The following is a 24,177-nucleotide window of genomic DNA, read 5'->3' as shown; positions in this document are numbered from 1 at the left end:
TTCAAATACCTCTCAAATTTAAAGGCATCAACGGCATTGGAACAACTTTTTTCCGTACCTGATGCGATAGTGTTATCGTATATATCGGGAAGGGACAGAAATGGATTACTTTGATATATATTTTTTGTTGGTCCCATTTGCGCTAATTCGAGATAATAAAACCCGAAAATAAAGAATAAACTGGATACCGAGATTTACGTGGAAAACCCCTAAAACTTATTGGGTAAAAACCACGGGCAAGATAAAAAGAATTTCCACTATAATATTTTGTGGTGTACAACTCACTCACTGTGTTTCCAAAGAGAACACACACTCTCTTAATACAGGAGAACAAACACCTCACAAATATTATAGAACTAAGCACTCAAATGCTATTAGATGAGAGAAAACTAGAAAAAGAAATGATTTCAGAATGAAAGAATGGAGCTCTATTTATAGAACTTCATGTCAGTGTGAAAACGCGTTAAAAACGCGTTCCGTCTGAACGCATCCTACCGCGTATAAAACACGTTCCTTTCTATCTGAGTCAAAAATGTCTAACCTTTGTTGACTCGTCCATTTAATGTTCATATTGCCGACATTTTTAATACGCGAGCATGAGATTCTGAACATTTTTTTATTTAGACAAGGAGAAGTAACCAAATACTTTTTTTAAAAAAATCTAAATCTGCGACAAAAAGTACACACAATATTGACATCCTACAAAAAAAGAAAATACATATGCCTATGAAATCTCTAATTCAACAGTCCGACCTCCTCAGTCCTCAATGCTAAACAGTAACAAAACACCCAACTCCGGAAACAAATTAGCTATGTCTACTGACAATGTCTTAACAATACATGAAACGGGAGGAAGAAAAGTCGAGTTAAAGTCAAAGTAAAGGTAAACCCAAGAAAACCACACCACTACCTTCGAAATGCTTCATTAGTGGGTTGTACTTGAAGCACCACGCTTCCAAAATGAAGGGATGCTCAGTGACCGTTTCCTAAATCTATGGCCCACGGAAGGTGGTGGTATTCTCTTCTCGGTATTATCTCTGAAAGGAGACGTGAAAGTCGCATGCTTTAGTGACTCTGATAGGGCTTCAGTTTTCGTCTCGAAGAGGTCATCAAAGCCATTTTCGTTTGTTTGGTCTCCTAAAGCAGAGGACACCACTTTGTGTAAATCCATTTTACTGACAAATTCCTCGTCGTCATCTGAGGCGTAACCACTTTCTGGAATGTCCTGCATAGCAAGATCATCATACTCCTCATCTGATTTCGTTGATCCCTCATCCACAGACCCTTCCAACTGAGATAAATAACAAGCAATGAGAAACCTTTTTTACAACAAACAAAATGGAAAACACATCGACACAAAAACAATGAAACCAATGAAATCAACTACATCCAAATTGCAAAAACAAGTACAAGAGTTATCAGACTAGTTATAAACTTATAACATAAATTATGAAGCTTATATATGGAAATGTTCTCTTTTTTTTAGGTTGCAAACACTACCGTATAACTTGCCATTACCTTGTCACAGTGTATCACAAAATTCACGCGGAGGATCTGTTGAATGTAGTGTGTAAAGTGAAAATTTTCCGACTACATATTCCTACCTCTTCTTGGAGCTGTTTCTGCTCATCACTTAAATCTTCATCACTGTCTGCTTCAGGTGGTTCCTCAAGATCTTCCTCACTACCATCAACGGACAATTCTTCCTTGAGCTGTGAAAAGGACAAAGGGAAAAAAGGAAAAAAAGAGCACGATTAGAACCAGGCAGGTATCATAGGTTGAAACTTCCATGCCCCAACCTATTGGAAGCATATTTATGTTTGAAAACTATGCTCAAAATTTCACATTATTAGCCAACTTCACGGTTTAAGTTCACTTTGTAGTTGGTGATGTTATAACTTACTTCCTTGGCAGGCCCATCAGACAACATCATTGGTGAGCTGCAACAGGATGAATAGTATCTACTGCCATTGTCAGTCAGCTCACCTCTTGATTCATCTATGCTGCTTGCATGACTTGTGCCCCCAGTATCACTTGGCCAAGCACTAATACCAAAGTGACCAAACTGAAGGTTGACTGGTTCTGCTTTTCCAATCTGCAGCGGCCCATACACATGTGTTCCAATTCCATTCCCAGTGGAGCAACCAATAATGGGCTTGCCATTGTCATCTATCATGTCAACTGGCCATGCCTTTGCCACAGAACCATCATCATTCAAAAGTACCATCAAATGCCTACTAGAACCTTGCCTTTGGATCAGCTGAAACATTCCTTTAGAACTCAAGGAATTGGCAATACACTGACTCCTGTACTCCTCATCAACAACAATTACTGTGTTTGTGATTGGATCATAAAGCTGCTCTCCTGCTTCCCGCCTTCTTAGGCTGCTGAAAACTGTCGCATGAATGGCTGCTACACTTTTATCTACATTAGTGTTGTTTATTTTTGGCACCAAATGTTTATCTGCCCGATTACATAGATAATCTTGGATTGTTCTGATATTTCGTATATACTTAACATACTTGTTTTTTGCAGGATCTAGTGTCATGTACTTTGCGCGAACAGCAAATCTTTCAAGGTGCTTCTCTTCATTTGAAATATAAATCATAAAGGGTATAACTGAAGGGTGTTTCTTCATGAGCCCCATCTGCAAGGCAAAGTTCAATCGTAATCACATCTGGCCTCTGATATAAAAGACATGGCATGTCTCTGCACAAATTTTCTAGAACTAATGCATAGTAAAAAACATTACCACAAAATTGAGACTTAAGTGAACACCCTCCACCACTACAGATTCTTTCCGTTCTTCCCATGCAGTAATCAATCGATCAAGGCTATCAATCACCATCTCACTCTGTGCCTTGAATCCATCAATTGCCATCTGCTTCTGACTGATAACATCCCTACTGGAAATATTTCCTTCGGATTTTCCAGTTAGAATACTAGAGGCGTCATCCTTGCCAACCGAGGCAGCTGAAATGCCAGCTGATTTCTTTGCTTTCTTTTTGGCCTTCGCTTCTGCAACAGCTACTGGATCTAAATGTTCCCCAGCATGATAGGTTGAGGCCCACAGTAGTGGATTTTGCTTCTCATCAACAAAGCTCCGCATCATATGCCGAATCGAATCAGTAGATATAACAGTCGTAATTCCCAACCTGCTTCCCTGAAAGAATAGTGTATAACTTAACAAGTTAAAAAGAGCACACATACCTTTGTATCGGTAGAGCAACCATCCATATATGGTAAAGAAATTAGTGCATTATAACTTGATTAAGGTCATAAAATATAAATAAGTTAGAACTGTCATAGGTAGGCTTGGAGACAAAAGCAAGAACCATTATTTTCTCAACACTTCAAACTCACTTGTCACATTTTCACAACTCACATTACAGCTGAGGTAAAACAGAAAGTTCCTGTACGGCCATAAAAAGCACGTATGTGCTTATCTCACATCATATTATACTGAATATTCATGAAAATATTTTCTAAACATCCAATTTGATGAGAGAGAGTGAGTCACAAAAGATTAACAAAACTTGTAAAAAGACATTGATTTATTGACTTGACTCAACATTCATACAACTGTGAGTCTGTGACACTGTAAAAGTTAAAAAACTTGCGGAAGCTCAGACGCTAAAAATGAAAAGAAAACAAAATAAAAGAAACTAAACCAGAAACCAAACTCAAGGCAACAAGAGACATACCAGTAAGGCAGATAAAGTAGATTTTCCACAGCCACTAGTACCACACAGTAACACCGTCACAGATTCCTTCCTTTCTCGAATTCTGAAATTAGCACAAACACTCAGAATAAAACATAACAAGAACCTTTAAAAGTAAAAAAAACAAAACAAAACAAAATAATAGAGCACATTCAAAATTTAATACTTTATTGTAACATCGTGTTAATAGGCACATCAGCCAGCAACCATAATATCTCACCGCAATTTTAATAAGTGAATTTTACACCCATAAGCACGTTAATATTTCATGGCTCGGACTTGGCTAATAAAGTAAGCCACTAAAAATCTAAATGAAGAACAGTTGTAAATTTTCAATGCGAAGATATCACATCAAAAAATGTTGTGAATTGTGAAAGTACATGCAGACACATAAAATTCTTAAGCTGATATGATGAATCTCAGAAGCACTATTATTATTTATTAAAATACAAAATATGCTAGACCAATTATCTTTGCCAGCAAGGATACAAAGACTTTCTTTACAAATAGTCGTCTCATTTCAAATTGAACCTAAAATATCATATTTAGTTTAAGATGGGCATAAAATGGTAACAGTACCTGCAAGCTAATATTAAATCAGCCCTTTGATTCAGCCCCACATACTTGTACTCAGAAAGAGCTCCACCAACAACATCTAGGAAAAAATTTCTTCTAACAACCACAGTGGTGCGCCTTTTGTACAGTTCAAATGGTTCCCCTTTGCCCTTATCTTCCTCTAGAGCTAACTGATCAGAGTTTGCCTTATCCAAGCAGGCATGAGCCCTACATCCTGTCTCCATATGAGGATGTATTTTAGCATCCTCGAGGGATACATCGACAAAAGCTGAAGCCAACTTATCAGCCGACCCTTCCTGCCTCATCGTTTCAAATACCCTTTGACTAACCTGAACAAATTAGGAAGGCCAGAGTTACAAACAAAAAAAGCTCAAGAAATTAGGCAAGGGATAGGCGCAAGAACGCCAAGATATCCATGTTTGGACTGCACTACATAAATACATGGGATCATTTCTAGAGAAAAAACATGAAATTCTGCTAGCAAATTCAAGATGTCCTGAATCTAATATATCTTACACGTTTGTTTAGAAAAATAAAGCAACTTATTGCAAGTTTGAATCAAATTACTGAAACACCAACTGCTACAAATAAATAATCCAATAAAGATTTCAACTGATCAAAATGGTAAGAGATCTGACGATTATGTACTTTCACGAGAATGGTAAAAACACAATTTAGATTCCCGTGACACGTGGATCATTCTTGAATATTTTAAAACAACACATCGAACAGCATAAGCCCAGATGTAAATCATTGTTTCACTACTTTAAGAACCGTATCATGAGCTATTCTGATGAAATATACTACAATTGACAAAAACCACAACAGGAATTTATGAACCTAAAATACAATGATAAAAGAGCACGCCCGTTCTCGGAACCACAAACTAAAGACTCAGTAAATTGCATATCGAGGGTGTTAAGAATATAACATTAGATAAACTAACAGGCAAAAATACCTGAGTTCTGCCCCTAATTGCTATATCTGAAAATCCATATTTTTCTTTTCACCATAATTTCCAATCGATCGTCATACGCACAAAGGGTGAAAGACAACACTCGCACACGCGGTTCACACTTTACATCTTAAAAGTCATGCATGTGTCCAAAAGCACACATGCATAACACAGGTCCAGCAAACTTAGAAAAGGAAAGTTAAAATAACTTCTAAAATAAAATAATAATAAAAGAAGAACCTTAAAAGCATGCCGAGCCTTGCAACCCATGAGCTGCAGAGAGCTCTGTAGAACAGAACGCGTGTATCGAAACGACGGCAAATCCTTCTTCCCGACGACCGCATCATCGTCCACCACTACAACGTACAGCAGCTTCGTGACCCCCTCCGCCACCGCCATTCCCCCCGAACCTATTCAATCCGCATGCAAACAGAGCTCAATACACCCCCAAAATTAAAACACCGCTCAAATTCAAAATCAACGAAAAGACACCATACACAACAATGCATGTTCGTAAAAGTAACGGATCTAAACCTTAAGAAGGTAAATCCAGATACTCCGGCTAGGGTTTCAAGCGACAGTTGGAGAGAAAGCACTAAAAACGAGACTAGGGAGCAAAGCAGAGGCAAAACGCTGCAGTTCTCGGATGGATCTGTCCATTTTCAACGGCATTTGCTTCGGTGAATACCACCTTCTTCGTTCAACAGGGTCAAACACCAGCTGCCTGTATAGCAGCCGGGGCAGCACATGAATTCACCGATTCGGGTCAGATTTATACACGGAAATCGCTCGCTGGGACCTGGGAATAGTTATTTGTAGAAAGGATGAGGAGAGTGGCACATATTGTAATTTTAGATTAACATAGGACCTCTTGCTTTTTTGTAGGACACAAAATCCCAAAATATAAAGTCAATCTTTGTTTCTTATATAGTTTTTCATTTTGAAAATTAATATTTAAAATATGTATATTGAATATTGAATATTTGAAAGTTGAAAATAAGAGTCGTAAAAATTAGAAATTTGTGTGTGATGATGGGTGTAATTTATTTTTTGGATTATTACCAAAGAAATTATATAAATAGCATCACCATTTGTGAAGAATTTCACAATTGAATTGTGAGAAAAATATTATAAAGTGTGTAGTGTGATAATTTTAAGAGTTTGATATTTTTACTTTTTATCGTAAATTTTTACTTTTTCATAACATTTCAAATATTTTTTGGATTACTTTATTTATTATAATTTCACATTTTCCTCACAATTAATATTATTTTAACTTCTTTTAAATTGATATAATTAGATCTCCAATATAAGAACTCATCCTAATTATTATATTAACTTTTCACATCTTTCTTGGTAAAATAAATTACTTGCTTTTCTAAAAAAAATAATGATATAATAAAGAGTATGTTTATTGTGAGATAATCTCACGAATTTTTATCTGTGAGACGGATATAATAAAAAATAATACTCTTAGCATAAAAAATAATATTTTTTCATGGATGACCCAAATAAAAGATTTGTCTCACAAAATACGACCCATTAGACCGTCTCATATAAGTTTTTGCTTATAATAAATTACTAACCAATTTATTATAAAATGCAAACTTAAAACGAAGGATTTGTTCACAAACGCATCACGGGAGGGAAAAAAATATATAAATAGAGAAATGCGTATAATTTAAATAATTACCAAAAACCTGCATTTGATATGGTCAAAATTTTAGTTTATTTATTATTAAATATTTTTACAAAATAATAAGTTCTCCCTGAATTCTGTCCAAACAAAATTCACAGTGAAGGAATATAGCAATGGAAAGAGACTCTCTACGATGATAATTAAGTATTTTGTGAGCCCGTCTTGTAATATTTTATTTGTGAGATATATCAATCATGTTCATATTTATAATAATAAATAATAGTTTTGATATAAAAACTAATATTTTTTTTCAAAAATGACCTAAATAAGAAATCTCGGGAGATTATCTCATAAAATTTGTTGTGTTTCATGAATTTGAGGAGCTAGCTGTAGAGGTAAAAAGATCCACTGATCAGACAAAAACTTGTTTGAGGCGATCTCACGGTGTATTTTATGAGACAGATCTCTTATTTGAGTCATTCATGAAAAAATATTACTTTTTATGCTAAGAGTATTACTTTTTATTGTGAATATCAGTAAGGTTGACCCGTCTCACAGATAAAGATTTGTGAAACCGTCTCACAAGAGACCTACTCCACTGAATATGGGATTGGACCTATGGTAACTTTTAATTTAACTTTTCAATTTATTTTCGGAGAAATATTAAATTCCATTTTGAAAGAGTGTTTTTTATTTTGGCAAAAAAAACTTGTGTGAGACGGTCTCACGGGTCTTATTTTGTGAGACGGATCTCTTATTTAGATCATCCATGAAAAAAGTATTATTTTTTATGCTAAGCATATTATTTTTTATTGTGAATATCGGTAGAATTGACATGTCTCACAGATAAAGATTCGTGAGATAGTCTCACAAAACACCTACTCTTTTATTTTTTTTGTTTTCATCCAAACCGGAGACTTGTTAATGCGATGAAGTTATATTTTTATTTATTTTTATTTATATAATATTAATATAATATAATATAATAATTAAACCATTGAACTTACGATACACACTCTGATTGGACCTATCTCTTCTCAAATCGGAGAGATCCAAGGTTTCATTCATTGCACCGTTCTGATTAATTATAAACTTTTTTGTTGATAAATTAAAAATTAAAATAATAATAATAAATCATCATTGTTACACGTGGACGTAATAATCGATTATTTGGTTTGGTGTGAATATCAAGACTTTAGAAAGGGTCATTTTTCTTGTTTATTATTTGGAATAAGGGAGTAAAGGCAATTAATTGGTGGGAAAATTTACACACGCTGGTTTGAACAATATGTACAACTGTACAAGAGCGTTCAAATTGCGTAAGGTTGCATTTGGAACAAATTATTATTATTTTAATGAATTTGATATCAAAATCACATCTCAAATATATTATGATTTTGTTTGGATGAAAAAATATTAATTTGATTAAGTATTAGAGGTAAGATTCAAAATGACTTCGTGTTGAGATGTATTTAAAACTCCCGACAATAACTCAAATAATTGTTTGAAATTAATATTGTTAAATAGATTTACTAAAAAAAACTAAAGCTTTGTTTGTATAAGATGTTTTGGATCCGACGAGATAGGTGGAGAGACGATTTGAAACCGTATTGGGATGAATTTGGAATACATCTCAATAACTCAAAAAATAGTTAGTTGAGATTTGAATTTCATTGTCAAGTGAATTTTGTTAAACAAACAAATTAATTTGTTATTATGAATTTGAAATATTTAATTTTAAATTCACTCAACCATCCAAATGCAAACTAGTGGATTTTTTATTATTATTATTTTTATATAGATTTGAAATCTCTAACTTCAAATACATCCATCCAAATGCAACATGTGTCTATTTGGCTTAAAAATAGAATGAACGGATTTAAAAATTTTTGTGTTATCCAAATATATTTTATTGAATCAATTTCAAATTTTTTATCTAGCGTAGTCATTTGAAATTCCATTCATTTCAAATAATTTGATTTGAAATTCCCTAACAAATCTGGATCGTTCAATCCAAAATTACCCAAGGTTTCACTTCGAAAGATATATTTGAAATTTATGGATTTCGATTATAGTTTTATTGCTAAAAATGAAAAAATATATCAAACCTTAAATTCATATTTTACTTACTTATATATTAGTTAAACAAAATAGAACAAATTTCAAATAACACCATTATTGAGTTACCTTGAAATGTATCATAATTAATATGAAATATTACATAAACATACAATAGATATATTCTAATTTTATATTTGTACCTCTCTAATAACAAAAATACATATGAAATATTCATATTTAAAATCAATATAATCCAAATATAATCTAAGATTTTTCGGGAAAATAAAAAAAGAGAGATGGTTTAAGATTCCGAATGAAAGAGAGATGCATAGAAATATATATAATTTATAAAAATTGACATGGAATGTGAACACTAGCCATCCCATTCCAGTCGCATGTCCCAGCCGGCACGCGGATTCAGATTCCCTTTTTTTTTTTTAAAAAAAAAAGTTAATTAATTTAACATTTCCTCACTTTCATTTTGAGGATTTCTACAATATTTAGTTCAAATATCTCAATCATTCTTAAACTACAGATTTTATTAAATAAAAACGAGAAACATTATTTAACTTCATGCTTTCGATAATGAAATTGTAGAAAATGAAACGAAAGCTCCGAATGCATACAAGTTTTAATTCAAGCCTAACACCAGGCTACTTGATAATATAGGGTGAAGTAGATAAATGGATACATCCATCCGAGAGAAATAAGAGAATTTTATGATGTTACGGCTTCAATTCGGATTTCTCATCAAGAAACAGTTCCTAGGATTCACCAAACAGATTAACTAGAGAGAAAAAAACCCACCTCGTTTCCTACTTGCTCCGTCCGAGAACCATTGGACCAGATGGTGGATGCCCAAAATTCCTACAAGAAAAGCTAAACGATGCTTTGATCACACTGAGTAGCTGCCCATACCTGGTGGGCCGCCACCAGCAGCAGCTAGAGGCGTCTTTGGCTTAGGTTTCTCCACAACTATGGCTTGCGTGGTAAGCACCATTCCAGCGACTGAGGCAGCATTTTGCAGTGCACATCGTGTTACCTTAGCAGGGTCAATAACTCCAGCTTCTACCAAGTTCTCGTACGTATCAGTCATTGCATTGTAACCAAACTCCCACTCGCTAGACTTCAATTTCTCAACGACCACTTCACCTTCGACCCCAGCATTTTGGGCGATCAAACATGCTGGTGCAACTAGGGCCTGCAATCATAAGATATCATCATCAAAATCAAAACTCACATTTAAAGACAGCAAATTGACGGTTTACTGGTGTCCATATAGGCATATACCCACGATTTAATACTGCTCAGAAGTCTAAGACTCTATTAATTTCTCTCAATTTAGAAAACAAACACCACCCTTCACATAATCGATAGCATTTCTTACAACAGGTGACAGGAAATTTTCTAGATAACTGTATCATGATAAAAACATATTGTGTTTTAATACAGTCAATCTGATTCTAGGCTATATTTTTCGATTGCTAGCACGAATCAACTTCATTTCAGTCCATCCATTATTGTCTCTCGGGTCATCCTATCATAGTAGAACTATTTATCCTTTTGGTCAAGGAAAAGAGAAACATAACCCAATAAACTAATAATTGGTCGTAGCAAGCTAAATGGAAGATCAAAACACTTCATACCTTCTGAATTATATCGGCACCCAATCTTTCATCCGCATCTTCAATCTTCTCCTTGATGGTTGGAACAACAGTTGAGAGGTGCACTAATGCAGCACCGCCACCGGGCACAATGCCTTCTTCAATAGCAGCAAAAGTTGCATTTTTTGCATCCTCGATACGAAGCTTGCGGTCCTCGAGCTCAGTCTCTGTTGCGGCACCAACCTTGATCACGGCAACCCCACCAGATAATTTTGCAATTCTTTCAGCAAGTTTCTCAGAATCATAAACTGACTCGGTCTCGGACAGTTCCTTTTTAAGCTGCGCAATCCTAGCCTGTAGCTCATCTTTAGATGCAGCATCTGCAATGATGGTGGTTGAGTCTTTGCTAATAGTTATCTTTCTTGCTATACCCAACTGATCCACATCAGTGTTTTCCACAAACAAGGCCAAATCGGTAGCTTGATATTCAGCCCCTGAAAATTGAAATATACAAAAGCAATAATTGTAGATCTTGTCACAACTGTATAAACTATCAAAAGCCGGGATAGAAAACAAAGTAATGCATTGATAAAAAGTAGTGTAACTTTTTCGTAATTAATAGATGCTCTAATTCATTTCCCCAAAAAATTGCCCAATAAACCTACTTCCTTTCACTCCTCGCCAAGATTATTGAGGGTTGGGTATTTCTTGTTAGCAGATATGTATTATATGTAAGAATTATCATGCAAGAGTTTTTCCGAAAAATTGTCTTTACCCGTCAAGATGGCGATATCTTGAAGAAGTGCTTTTCTTCTTTCTCCAAAACTCGGAGCTTTGATGGCAGCAACATTCAGAATACCCCGAAGCTTGTTTACAACAAGAGTTGCCAAAGCTTCTCCAGTGACATCTTCAGCAATGATAAGCAAAGGAGCTCGTAACTGAGTAGTCTTCTCAAGCAACGGAATGATATCCTTGATGGAAGAAATCTTCTGGTCCGTGACTAATATCCTCGCATTCTCAAATTCAACAAGCAGCTTCTCTGTGTTGGTGACAAATTGTGGCGAGATGTATCCTCGATCAATCTGTAAACAACAAATAATAATGCATTATAAAAAGGTGAGCATACGAGAAGATGCAAAGAACAGGAAAATCTTTTTTATGCAAACTGACCTCCATTCCTTCTTCTACGTCAACTGTGGTCTCAAAGGAAGATGATGACTCGATGGATAAGACACCATCTGGTCCAACCTTGTCAACAGCATCAGCAATCATTATCCCAATGGTATCATCATTTCCAGCAGAGATAGTGGCAATGGCTGCGATATTCACGCAGTGAAATTTTCGATATTAAAAGCTATGGGTCTGTCACCATTTAAAAAAATTAGAAACACTAAATCACAGAAGTTATCCATAGAGAGGTTAGTACCTTTGATATCATCACGACCTTTAATGGGCCTGGATTTTTTCTCAAGCTCATCAACCAAACCCTGCACAGTTTTATCGATGCCTTTCTTCAATGAAACTGGATTTGCCCCGGAGGTAACACTTAGAAGGCCAAGTTTGATAATTTCACGAGCAAGGATGGATGCTGTAGTTGTCCCATCACCAGCAGAATCATTGGTCTTGCTAGCAACCTTCAAACACAATATAAAGCTTCAACACCAAGATTAATCGAAAATGATACGAGGGGAAACTTACAGCAAACATATTCATGAGTATTCACAATCACTATTAAATTCACAAAAAGCAAAAATTCCATCATATTCATGTGCTGGAGAGAAAACACTGGAAAAAACATACCTCCCTAATCAAAGCAGCGCCAGCATTTTCCATGGCATCAGGCAATTCGATGGCTCGAGCAATTGTCACTCCATCATTGACCACCTTTGGTGTCCCGTATTCATCCAGTACAACATTTCTTCCTGTGTTACATTGGACAGACAAAAAAAAAGATGCATAAAATAGATGGACTGGTCCATAAACAATATCAATCTACAACAACTATAAATTTCTAGCCATAGGAATCTCTAAAACATCCATAGTAATTCATCCCTCTTTATTAAAGCACAATATAAATGTATCGCATGCCAAAATACAAGATTATTAGCTAACCTAGAGTACTCGCTCGCCGAACAACTGGTATACAGATTGAGAATGAAAACCATTAATTATCAACCGTATCAAGACAACATAGATCAACCATATACTTATCAAAAGACATGATTTTCCATACATCCTTTAAAACCATCTGCCCGAGACGCACATGAAAACAAAACAACAGTCAGCAGCTGCTCATAAATAATTCCGATTAAATTTACATTCAACTGCTACAAATTCAATTTAATTGCACAGATTAAGCTGTTTTTTTTAATACAAAAATTACCCCTGGGTCCAAGAGTAAGACCAACGGCATCAGCAAGCTTATCAATACCACACTGCATAGCAGCCCTTGCTTTCTGATCAAACGCAATTTCCTTAGCACTGGCCCTGACCACAAACCGATTCTTGGTCTGATTTTTCCCGAACTTCTGCCCCTGCTGTAATTGGCTCACTTTCCGGCTCTTCAATCCACCCTATAACAGAAACCCAGAAACTTAAATGCATAAAAAACACAAAAACGAGTAAGGAAAGAAAAATCTAACACAAACCCAAGAAAAGCTACCTGTTTAGACGGACAAGGGAGGAGCGAGGCGGTAGATATGGCATTAGCGGAAGCCATTTTTCTGGGGAGAATGTAAAACAGGTTTAGGTGGGATTTTGGTGCTCAAGCTGTGGATAAGGAAAGAAGGTGGCCTAGTGTGTTGGTTGAGAGCGAACAATCGCAACTAGGGCTTACAGAAAGCCAGCGACTTCGAGAAGTTTCCACGTAGTGCAAATATTGTTTGGGCCACTCACACTCAATGCTCGTTAAGCTTGGAAAGGCAACTATGCAAATACACATGCTAACTTTAATTTCGGGGTTTAGTATTTTGTGCTTCAGAGTCTCTTTCAAAACTTGTAACCTTAATATACATCCATTTGAAAGTGGCCCATTATTCCAAATTGATATAAATAGATAGATTAATCCACAAAAATTTGTCCAAAGCAATCCCAACTCACCAATTTCATCTTTACATGAAGAGCTTGTTGGCAATCAAAAAAATTGATTCTTTTACTGAAGTGAGTCTTATCTTTAATAAACAGTAACAACAACATACAGGAACAGATTAATTAATACATAATAAATATTAAGAACTCGGATACTCCTAGAAGATTATACATATCATATGTAGATAGACGAGAGAGAGTTTACTACAATAGAAACTGAATATAGGACACACAGAGCTAAGATTTTGGCTTATCTGAGTTTGGTCATTTCAAATTTTCATTTTGTTAAACAAATATCTAAAATATTATTNTAAGATTTTAAATAACATAATAGATGTTTAAGACGATCATATACTTGCTGAGTATATCAAAATGGTTATATGTATATTATAACAAACTACGATAAAGAGTTGTAGAGTTATCAAAATCAACCAAGAAGTATATTGAAAAGTATGTTATGTGGATTAGATAGCTTCTCCGATTCATATACCGTCTATGGTCATGATTTTTGATTTTGTGGTTTGGTTTGTTGTAATTAATAAATGTTATTAGCAATATTTTAATTCATTTAAATATTATCAAAATTTCGTACTTATATTTCCAGCAATTTAGTTGTTCACGCACGTGCACTTTTCTAGTGTATATATATATATATATATTAGCTTATCATGCAAAAAGCAACGCCTTGATTGATTTATCTCCTAATATGCCGCAAAATTAGAACTTGATCCAACGGTTTGAACCCATCCATCCCCCTAAATAATCTCCCCGCCATTTCTTCTTCCGACAAACAAATCCTCACTTTCTTTCTTTTCCCATCTCATGTTGTACAAGGGAAAAAAAAATCCTCGTTACACTGTTTGTTTTCCAAGAATTCCTGAAGAAATCAGTATGACATGAAGATTGCAATGAGATCGGTGACGTTGATATTGTTGATTCTTGTGTTAGGGGCGTTAATCTCGGCGAGCCATGCAGCGTCCGACAGTGAAAGCGAAAGCGGGACCGGAAACGAAGGTAATAGCAACAGTAGTGCGGAAGATGATACTGGTACGGATGGCGATGGGGACGAGGACGGTGACTCCGACGTCACCGCCAACAATCCGGCAGCGGTGCAAATCCTGACACAGGTTATATACAGCCGTTTTAGCAATTTCACCGCCATTTTCAACGATGATATTGTCGACCATCTCGGTTTTTGCATAAGCGATGTGTAAGTTACACCGGCCGACTACTCAATTTCTAGTAACATGTTTGTTTATACGGTGTGAACATTTTTTGTGTGCCGATCTTCGTTGTAGGGATGCTGAGTGGGACGCGGCGTTCAACTTTTCGAAGAATACGGAGTTCTTGTCAGATTGTCTCAAAATCACCAATGGTAGTGTATTTGAAGTTTGAATGACCACAATGTTTAAGCTTTTATGGTCATATTTAGTACTTGATAGGCTGTAATCAAAGTAGCTGGGGAAATTATATTGCTTTAGGCAGTTGGATTCAATTATCCTAGTATATTATCTACCTCTTAGCTTCTGAGCTGTGGTTATCTAATGTTTTTTCAATTTGATTGATACCCCTGCTTCACGACAGGAGACGTATTGCCCCGTTTGTGCACGGCAGCAGAAGTAAAGTTTTATGGTGCTAGTCTGATGCAGATTGCAGAAGAAAGCAGCGAGGCAAAGAGTAGTAACTACCTAAAACCAAACAAGAATTGTAACTTGTCCTCATGGGTTTCCGGTTGCGAACCAGGATGGGCATGCAGCGTGGGGAAAGATAAGCAAGTTAACCTCAAAAACTCCACGTACATACCCTATAGAGTTCTTGATTGTCGGCCTTGTTGTGAAGGCTTCTTCTGTCCTCACGGCCTAACATGCATGATACGTGAGTTTCTGCAAATTTATCAATACTTGATTTTCAAAATCGTTCTTCTAGTGACGTGCATCAGCACTGCTGCTTCCTGGAAAAAGGCATTACTTCTCGTTATTTTTGTTGGTAAAACGCTGCAAAATATGGCCTTAATCAGCATTTCTTACTAGTTTATTTGCTTGTTTAATTTTAACATTTTCTTCTAAGCTTTTTGATGCATCTTGTAGTACAAACTTACTAATTTTGTCACTGTTTCTTGTCATCGAAGCATGCCCATTAGGATCTTACTGCCCTCTCTCAAACCTCAACAAATCCACTGGTATCTGCGATCCGTGAGTCACGTTTTCTGCAGTGACAAATTTGTTTAGTGTTATGATTATTAGATTTGAATAGGTTTTAATTCTCATCTATATCTGAAGGTATCGGTATCAATTACCTCCAGGGCAGCCAAACCATACCTGCGGTGGGGCAGATATTTGGGCTGATTTTTCGACCGGCACGGAGATATTTTGTTCAGCAGGATTTTACTGTCCCACTACCACTCAAAAAATAGCCTGCAATCGTGGGTATTACTTGCTATCTCAAATCTTGTTGCAAACATCCATCAACACGATATATGTTTTTTTTCCTGGTGCCTACATGATTTGGGCATGTCTAGCACTAATTTATCTCCAATTTCTCTATCACACACCCGTGCTTATTTCTCATGTTTTTAGAATTTCTTATAAGCTGAAATTCTTCTTTTCAATTTTTGAATGCTCTGCAGGCATTACTGCAGGGCTGGATCTACTGAGCAAACAAGTATGTACCATCGTACTCTTTTGGAAGTGTGATGCTTCAGACTATGTATTCGGTTGTTGCCTCATTTAATTAAACCACGTCCCAATTGACTAAAATTTCTAAATTTCATGTTTAAAGAATCACTATGGCAATTATTATTGGAGTTGTAAATAGAGTCACAAGAATTAATGATATGTTGGCCATAATAACAATAACTGTGAGTAAAAAATAAGATAATTTTGCTTCTACTCTATTTCTCAAGATCTTGTTGTCTATCTAATAGTCTCGTTGTGTCTTAACACCGTGAGGTGATTGCTTGTGCCGTCAAATTCGTTTTTCTACGTGATCCATAGTTTTGTTTTGTCTTGAGCATTACAACAATAATTCATGCGGGCTAAAATGCAGAGTGCTATCAATTGGCGACATGTGAACCTCAAACAGCGAATCAAAACATCACTGCCTACGGTCTCATGTTTTTTGTAAGCTTCTGCCACTTGATTTATTTGGTATTGTATGTGATATTTCCGATGAGACATGGGTGGCAATTTCGAAGCAAGGGTTCCTTTAATTCTGCCAAATGGTTTCAAATTTGCTCTTTTTTCATTTAATAATTTGCTCATTACAACAAAGTATGACTCAAACTGTTTCAGTACTCTAAGAAAGCACACCACTGTGTGATCACTCGAAAACATTACCTATTTTTGTGTATTTGGCTAAGAAAATGCCAGTTAGGAATATGCTTGAAGTATTTTCTTCTTTGTTGGTATAGGGTGGAATCACTCTAGTACTTCTCATTATATACAATTGTTCGGGACAAGTTCTGAATACTAGAGAAAAAAGGCAGGCGAAATCCAGAGAAGCTGCTGCAAGAAGTGCTAGGGAAACAGTACAGGCACGTGAAAGATGGAAATCAGCCAAAGACACTGCAAAAAAAACGGCATCCGGGCTCCAATCACAACTTTCAAGAACATTTTCGCGCAAAAAGTCAGTGAGGCAGGAAACGCTAAAGATTCCTGGACAGCCTAAACCTGGATCTGATGCTGCATTGCCTCCCATGCCTGGCGGGGGATCTGAGCTGAAAGGAAAGAAACAAAACAACCTCACTAAAATGCTGCATGATCTTGAAGATGATCCTGATAGTCATGATGGCTTCAACATGGAGATCGGTGACAAGAATCTGAAAAAGCAAATGCCAAACGCCAAACAACTGCATACTCGCAGCCAAATTTTCAAGTATGCATATGGTCAAATTGAAAAGGAAAAAGCTATGCAGGAGCAGAATCAAAATTTGACTTTCTCTGGTGTAATATCTATGGCATCAGATGTTGAAATCAGCAGGAGACCACCTGTTGAGGTTTTCTTTCAAGATTTAACTCTTACTCTGAAAGGTAAAAAGAAGCATCTTTTAAGGTCTGTGACTGGAAAACTAGTACCAGGCCATGTTTCCGCCGTCATGGGACCATCAGGTGCTGGGAAAACAACTTTTCTTTCAGCATTGACAGGAAAAGCTACTGGATGCATTATCACTGGTTCAATTCTTATCAATGGAAAAGACGAACCAATACAATCATTCAAAAAGATTATTGGATATGTTCCTCAAGATGACATAGTGCATGGAAACTTGACAGTGGAGGAGAATCTCTGGTTCAGTGCTAGATGCAGGTAGATAGTATGAAATAACTATGTTAGTTGACATTTGGTTACGGATTGGTACTTTATTGATCAAATACTACTTTAGAATGGATCCTCTTATATAGCAACTAGAGAAGCACTCGCATCTGCAGTGTGACTAATGTTCGGGTTTTCATCATCAATGTGCATGTTCTCAAATATTTTATGACATTTTCTTATGCAGTTGGTATTATTATTCCACAAAACTTTTTACGTTTTAATTGTAGTTTCTTTTTTGTTGGGTGGATTGAAGGCTATATTTCCAGTACTTGTATCATGCCAGGCATGACATATTTAGTGAAAACATGAAATGTTTGAAATTTATGGTCTCACATGCATACTGCCAATTCCTGATAGGAAATCAAAATGAAATATTTTTTGAAAAATTGCAGTTTTTTCTATGTTCAAAGCATATTGTACTCTATGGAACAATACTTCCTTAGTTTACCGGACTATATTTGTGCTGGTTCTTGCTCATTTAAAATTCTGGCTCAATTTGATATAATCGTTTGGAGTATGGTCATTTATTTTTCCTTGTGTCTGTATGTGTGAGTAAGTTCCATAAATTTTGATGCCTCTCGATCTCATTGACAACCTTCATGCCATGATTTATCACTGCAGAGTGAACTTCCAAAAGAGATGCATCATATGTTTAATGTAAAAGAGCTCAAAGTCTTAGTAGTCCTGATATTTGTATCTCGAATATGTGCTGAAAAAATATTTGCTTACTCTTGCAACATTTTTCTTGTAGCTTCCTAAAAAATTCTTGTGCCTGTTTCATACAGATGGGTCCTGATGTTAGTGCTCTTTTTTTTCCTCCTTCCTTTTTTTTCTAGACTCTCTGCTGATCTTTTGAAACCAGAGAAAGTCTTGGTTGTGGAAAGAGTAATCGAGTCGTTGGGATTGCAGGCAGTTAGAGACTCCTTGGTCGGAACAGTTGAAAAGAGAGGGATCTCTGGAGGCCAGAGGAAACGAGTAAATGTTGGCTTGGAAATGGTCATGGAGCCTTCTCTCTTAATCCTGGATGAGCCCACATCTGGCTTGGACAGTTCTTCTTCTCAACTACTACTCAGAGCCCTTCGCCGTGAAGCTCTCGAAGGTGTAAATATATGTATGGTGGTTCACCAACCAAGGTAACACTGAGTTATACATCTAATGGCATTGATTCTTCCATTACAATTCTTATTCAAATATTCTTGCTCGCACCAATGCATCCTCGTGTGGCTTCAAGAAAACCAGCTATCGGAGAAAATATATAGCTTGTTACGTACATTTTGTTCAAGCACTCTTATCATGTGTTGAAATGGAATTATTTCTGTATATGTGCAAGTATAGTTTTCCGTGAAATTGTAAATGGATTTGTTATTAGAGTAGAAAAACTAACTACTGTTGAGGTCTTTTCATATGGCACCATCCCCCTGATTTGAAGTGGGTCCTTTTGCTTCTTCTTACTGCTGTTTAGTATAAATTTCGATTCCTCTATCTTTATTTTAGCTGCAGTTTTTCTTGATACTGTTTTAACTGAAAAACAGTATCATCTTTCTCTTTTTTGTAGGTTGGTTTAGTAGGGTGTTTTTTTGAAAGGATAAGAGAAGCTACCCAAGCTCAAATGTTTTTTACTTCCTGTCTCCTGGTCAAGTCCCAATTTCTGCAATTTCCTTTGTTAACAAATTTCAACTACCTTTCCAATGTCTTGCGCGTATTGCCCATTATTTTTCTGAATTTTTTATGATATGTTAATACACAATTTATTTTGGATTATTCCAATGTTATGCGTCTGTATATAGACAATACCAACACTAAATTTTTCTTGAGAGTACCACCCTGAAAATGTTCCAGGTGGTGGGTTTCATATACGCATATTTTCTGATATATTGCCATGTCCTCAATTCTTGTTCCAACACAAACATTCTGACATTTCTTGTGTTTGCCATTTCCATTCCCTGCTCTACAGCTACACCCTCTTTAAGATGTTTGATGATTTGATACTTCTAGCCAAGGGTGGCCTCACAGTGTATCATGGATCAGCAAAGAAAGTTGTAGAGTACTTTGCTGGAATTGGGATTAACGTCCCTGAGAGACTGAATCCTCCGGATTACTTTATTGACATCTTGGAGGGAATAGTTAAACTAAATGCTAGCTCAGGTGTAAAATATAAGGAGCTTCCTTTGAGATGGATGCTTCATAATGGTTACCCTGTACCACCAGACATGCTTGATTCTGCAGGAATGCCATCTGTAACTGGAGATTCAGCCCACGGAGGAAATCCTGCTGCTGCTGGCCCCGATCAGTCTTTTGCGGGTGACCTTTGGCAGGACGTCAAGTATTCTGTTGGACAGAAGAAAGACCATTTACAACTCAATTTCAATAAATTGAAGGATTTATCTAATCGAAAAACTCCAGGTGTCTTTCAGCAATATAAATACTTTGTGGGAAGGTGATTTTTTTTGGCATTTCTTTATTCAATTTTGTATAGTCTTTTACAACTGTTACTTTCCATGTGTTGTGCTTACTTAGTATTTACTTATGAGGTGCTCATGTCATAAAGGAATCAACACTATATTTTTAACTCACACAGATCACGACCTGTAATTACTTGTGTTAGTAAATGGCAGCAGGCTTCGTCTTTTGACAGAGATTTTTCTTTCTTTTTTTTTTTCAGAGTAGGGAAGCAGCGACTACGAGAGGCTAGGATGCAAGCTGTAGATTATTTGATTTTACTCTTGGCTGGTATATGCTTAGGAACACTTGCCAAAGTGAGTGACGAAACCTTCGGCTCAACAGGATATCTATACACTGTCATCGCAGTCTGTAAGTTCTGAACTCCAAATCAATACCTTTTATATTCCTTGGATTGTGCAGTTTGAAGTTCCAGACATTTTCATGTCTATTATTCAACCAAGATCCTATAATCACTTTTGTACTAGTACATCTTCCTGGATACTGATGAAGCATTGTAGGTGTCTATTAGTTTTAATTTACAGTATTAATTTTTCCTTGTTGCTTATTGATGCAAAGTTACATGAAAAGATCCTGCGATAAGATAAAACAAAAGAATTCAGAAATTATTCTACCGCTAATATCGGGTTCTAGAATAGTTTTTGTTCCAAAGTTATAGTAATAAAAATCGTGTATAAGCTATACAAAGTTACAATCACACCCAAGGAAAAGATATGTTACGTTACAGTGTCTCTGCTCGAGGTTACAATCACAACCAATGAAAAGATATGCTTGCCTTCTATCTTGGTTGCTGATCTGAATCACATATCACATTTTCAATTCCATGCTTGTTTCATCTCTAAAAAAAACATTGTGTATTTTTTTTATACTACAGTTCAATTTTTAGCCGCTGAATAAGTAACTGTTATGACACAATCTCACCTCCAACAACTTGTCATTCCATTATTTTCTTCTATTGTTTAGCCCTTTTGTGCAAGATTTCCGCTTTGAGGTCGTTTTCTCTGGATAAGCTGCACTACTGGAGAGAAAGTGCTTCTGGCATGAGCAGCTTGGCTTACTTTTTAGCGAAGGACACGATAGATCATTTCAACACGATTGTAAAACCAGCAGTTTATCTATCAATGTTCTATTTCTTCAACAATCCTAGGTCTTCTATTTTTGATAATTACTTCGTGCTTATCAGTCTCGTTTACTGTGTTACTGGAATAGCGTATATTCTTGCCATCTACTTCGAACCTGGTCCAGCCCAACTGGTGCGTAACGTGAACTTTTGTTATGCTATTTGTCACTAATATATCTTAGTGTATATGATATAATATTACAAAACTATTTTTCATTTATGCAGTGGTCAGTTTTGCTTCCTGTTGTTTTGTCTCTTATTGCTAACCAAGACGGAGATACATTTGTAACGAGATTAGGAGATTTTTGCTACACTAAATGGGCTCTGGAAGCGTTTCTATTAGCAAATGCTAAACGGTATGATAACCCACCGCAGTTTACAGAACTACTCTTCATTCAGAGCAATAGAGTAAGTGATAAGTTCACACTTGCGAAAAACCCACCATGTTCACATTTCTTTCCACATCTTTTGCATTAACCTCCTCACCAAGTTCCAAACAACTTACAACCATAGTCACCGGGAGGCAGACCCTGAAGTTTGTTTAGGAGAATGCTCCATAGATCATAGTTTATGACAGATCTAAGTATACAATTTCAATTTTTTATGGGGGGGGTTGCTCCTTCATTTGTGTCAATCGATTCCCAACTTTTCCATTTTTTTTCCTCCGTGCCATTATTTAGTATCAGAATGTCTTTTGTCACTCACAATTCAGTGCTTCTATTCAATTTTGCTTCAAAAGTTCAAGCAAATATGTAATCTGCTGTTATGCAAATGAGTTCAAGACCTTTTTCTTGATTTTGCAGGTATTCTGGGGTGTGGCTGATTCAAAGATGTGGTTCATTAAAAGTAAAAGGTTATCAACTACAGGACTGGTATCCCTCTCTAGCATACCTCATCGCAACTGGTATAGTAAGTCGAGGACTAGCTTTTTTCTGTCTAATCACTTTCCAGAAAAAATAATTACATGTACTGTTTAATATATTTACTTATAAAATAGGCATTTTGATTCTTCTTACAGTAACTTTGTGGAGGGTAGAACATAGGTTATAGTTACCACTTTCGATTAAGATCGTGGACATCATACTCAGATTCTATATATGATTAATATCACGCATCATTGTCGTCTCCTATCCATATATCGATTTATTCTCCCATATTATACGACCTTCTAACATCTGACTATATAATTTCTTTCTAATTAAACTAATTGTGGAACTGACTATATATTTATTTTACCACACAATATGTAATTGTTAATGTAAAACTGTAAAAGTACGCACCTTATTCACCCATCACGCACGTCACTAATAATTGACAATTTCGTGTCTGAATTCCTACAGATGTAATCTATATAATCAATTTTACGTTGGGTTTAGGCTTCTTACATTCACACGACTGAATTTGACTCAATATAACAAACGAAGAAGCGACTTAAAAAAGCAATTGTGCAAAATTATATTTGATTTTCAGGAGATGCACCAGTTCCAATATAGTTTGGTTGTCTAATATGATCATTTGATTATTCCTATAAGGTAATTGCGTACGTTAACCTGACAGTTTAAGAAGTGTGCATCGAAAAATAGCGATTACTGGTTCCCACTTCATAAAAACAAAGATTTTAAGCAAAATTCTTGTAAATTGGTATTAATAAATATTTATTAATTAAGTTGAGCCGAGTAATAAAAGTTGCTCCATGCATAAATTATAAGTTAATTTTTAATATATACTGATATAAATTTAATTTTAAATCAATTAAATTAAATTAATTTATATGAAATCGTTTATAAAAAAATTATTTAGTGATGTATCAAATCATTTAAAAATATACCTAAATCGAAGATTATTTATTTTAAATCAAATCGATAAATTTATAGTGGGAGCAAATTCGTGAATTTTTTATTTTAGATTTTTTAATGAAAAAATAAACTTTTGACTATCTTACGGGTTAATTTTATGAGATGAATCTCTGATCCGGTCCAATGAACGAATATTAATTTTTGTATAAAAAATATTACTTTTCATGATAGATATGAATCAGGTTAACTCGTCTCACGAATATAGACCTGTGAAACCGTCTTACAAGATACCAACATAACATAAAAATGGATATAGTTTTTGAGGTATACATAAAACATTTTTTTTTAAAAAAAAATTTGAGATTCTTAATAATTTTGCAGAAATATCATGACGTCAAATAATGGAAAGATATGTGACGCTGGGTGTTGTCTTATAAAGTCTAGCAAATATACCGTTCGTTCGATTGTGTCACATACATACAGCTGCTCTCCGCCAGCCACATCCTCACACCGGCCAAACTCACAATCAACAACATAGGGATCATGTCGGCAAAAGAGTGAAAATGCATTTAATGCATTAAAGAAGATGNAAACATTAAAGTAATAATAGGAAGACGAATGGAGATTAGTGACATTGAAAAAAATTAAATAATTAAAAAATATTAAGGTCACATAAAACATCTTCTTCCCATTTAAAATAGAGGTATTTTAAGACTACTTATGTATCAACAAATATATGTGATTCAGAGAAAATATTCGTATGTAGGTGATTTCAATATAAACATTTAAGTTATTTAGTCAATTTTCGATATATGATGTTAAATAAATATTATCTATTTTCATTTG

At 35.6% G+C, this 24,177-nt stretch overlaps 3 protein-coding genes across 4 annotated transcripts; 1 reads left to right on the top strand and 2 right to left on the bottom strand.

Annotated features, from left to right (window-relative positions):
• Positions 1 to 651: 651 nt before the first annotated feature.
• On the bottom strand, positions 652 to 6,128 carry LOC140973127 (P-loop NTPase domain-containing protein LPA1 homolog 2-like). 2 transcript variants are annotated; one of them, XM_073435723.1, is made up of 8 exons: positions 5,788 to 6,128; positions 5,494 to 5,663; positions 4,302 to 4,627; positions 3,705 to 3,786; positions 2,753 to 3,163; positions 1,904 to 2,647; positions 1,605 to 1,712; positions 652 to 1,291 (listed from the first exon to the last, which is right to left on the bottom strand). In XM_073435723.1, exons 2-8 carry the CDS (start codon positions 5,650 to 5,652, stop codon positions 926 to 928), a joined length of 2,196 nt encoding a protein of 731 aa, XP_073291824.1. In that variant the 5' UTR covers positions 5,653 to 5,663; positions 5,788 to 6,128; the 3' UTR covers positions 652 to 925. The 2 variants fall into 2 exon arrangements, with proteins under 2 accessions (XP_073291824.1, XP_073291825.1); XM_073435724.1 differs by lacking the exon at positions 5,494 to 5,663.
• Positions 6,129 to 9,556: 3,428 nt separating this feature from the next.
• LOC140973126 (ruBisCO large subunit-binding protein subunit alpha-like) lies at positions 9,557 to 13,464 on the bottom strand. Its single transcript, XM_073435721.1, has 8 exons — positions 13,220 to 13,464; positions 12,941 to 13,130; positions 12,358 to 12,479; positions 11,984 to 12,191; positions 11,728 to 11,873; positions 11,333 to 11,639; positions 10,600 to 11,051; positions 9,557 to 10,154 (listed from the first exon to the last, which is right to left on the bottom strand). The coding sequence occupies exons 1-8, from the start codon at positions 13,274 to 13,276 to the stop codon at positions 9,849 to 9,851; spliced, it is 1,788 nt and encodes a 595-aa protein (XP_073291822.1). The 5' UTR covers positions 13,277 to 13,464; the 3' UTR covers positions 9,557 to 9,848.
• Positions 13,465 to 14,485: 1,021 nt separating this feature from the next.
• LOC140973125 (ABC transporter G family member 28-like) lies at positions 14,486 to 22,677 on the top strand. Its single transcript, XM_073435720.1, has 14 exons — positions 14,486 to 14,854; positions 14,943 to 15,019; positions 15,229 to 15,519; positions 15,773 to 15,836; positions 15,924 to 16,070; positions 16,271 to 16,305; positions 16,690 to 16,763; positions 17,054 to 17,946; positions 18,792 to 19,088; positions 19,910 to 20,392; positions 20,618 to 20,766; positions 21,379 to 21,668; positions 21,761 to 21,891; positions 22,339 to 22,677. Exons 1-14 carry the CDS (start codon positions 14,541 to 14,543, stop codon positions 22,493 to 22,495), a joined length of 3,402 nt encoding a protein of 1,133 aa, XP_073291821.1. The 5' UTR covers positions 14,486 to 14,540; the 3' UTR covers positions 22,496 to 22,677.
• Positions 22,678 to 24,177: the final 1,500 nt, after the last annotated feature.

The sequence above is a fragment of the Primulina huaijiensis genome, chromosome 3 (genome assembly GCF_012295235.1).
Source record: "Primulina huaijiensis isolate GDHJ02 chromosome 3, ASM1229523v2, whole genome shotgun sequence".
Classification (NCBI taxonomy): Eukaryota; Viridiplantae; Streptophyta; class Magnoliopsida; order Lamiales; family Gesneriaceae; genus Primulina; species Primulina huaijiensis.
This window is presented reverse-complemented; position numbering and strand designations above follow the sequence as displayed.

Excerpts from the sequence above, each read along its gene's own strand:
- LOC140973127 (XM_073435723.1), bottom strand. The coding sequence starts at position 5,652 with ATGGCGGTGGCGGAGGGGGTCACGAAGCTGCTGTACGTTGTAGTGGTG. Across the intron at positions 4,628-5,493 it reads AGGCTCGGCATGCTTTTAAG|GTTAGTCAAAGGGTATTTGA; the intron begins GTTCTTCTTTTA and ends TAATTTGTTCAG. Across the intron at positions 3,787-4,301 it reads GATTTAATATTAGCTTGCAG|AATTCGAGAAAGGAAGGAAT; the intron begins GTACTGTTACCA and ends TGCTAATTTCAG.
- LOC140973126 (XM_073435721.1), bottom strand. The coding sequence starts at position 13,276 with ATGGCTTCCGCTAATGCCATATCTACCGCCTCGCTCCTCCCTTGTCCG. Across the intron at positions 12,480-12,940 it reads TCTTACTCTTGGACCCAGGG|GAAGAAATGTTGTACTGGAT; the intron begins GTAATTTTTGTA and ends AATGTAACACAG. Across the intron at positions 11,874-11,983 it reads AGGTCGTGATGATATCAAAG|CCATTGCCACTATCTCTGCT; the intron begins GTACTAACCTCT and ends TGAATATCGCAG.
- LOC140973125 (XM_073435720.1), top strand. The coding sequence starts at position 14,541 with ATGAAGATTGCAATGAGATCGGTGACGTTGATATTGTTGATTCTTGTG. Across the intron at positions 20,767-21,378 it reads ATACACTGTCATCGCAGTCT|CCCTTTTGTGCAAGATTTCC; the intron begins GTAAGTTCTGAA and ends TCTATTGTTTAG. Across the intron at positions 21,892-22,338 it reads CTATTAGCAAATGCTAAACG|GTATTCTGGGGTGTGGCTGA; the intron begins GTATGATAACCC and ends TTGATTTTGCAG.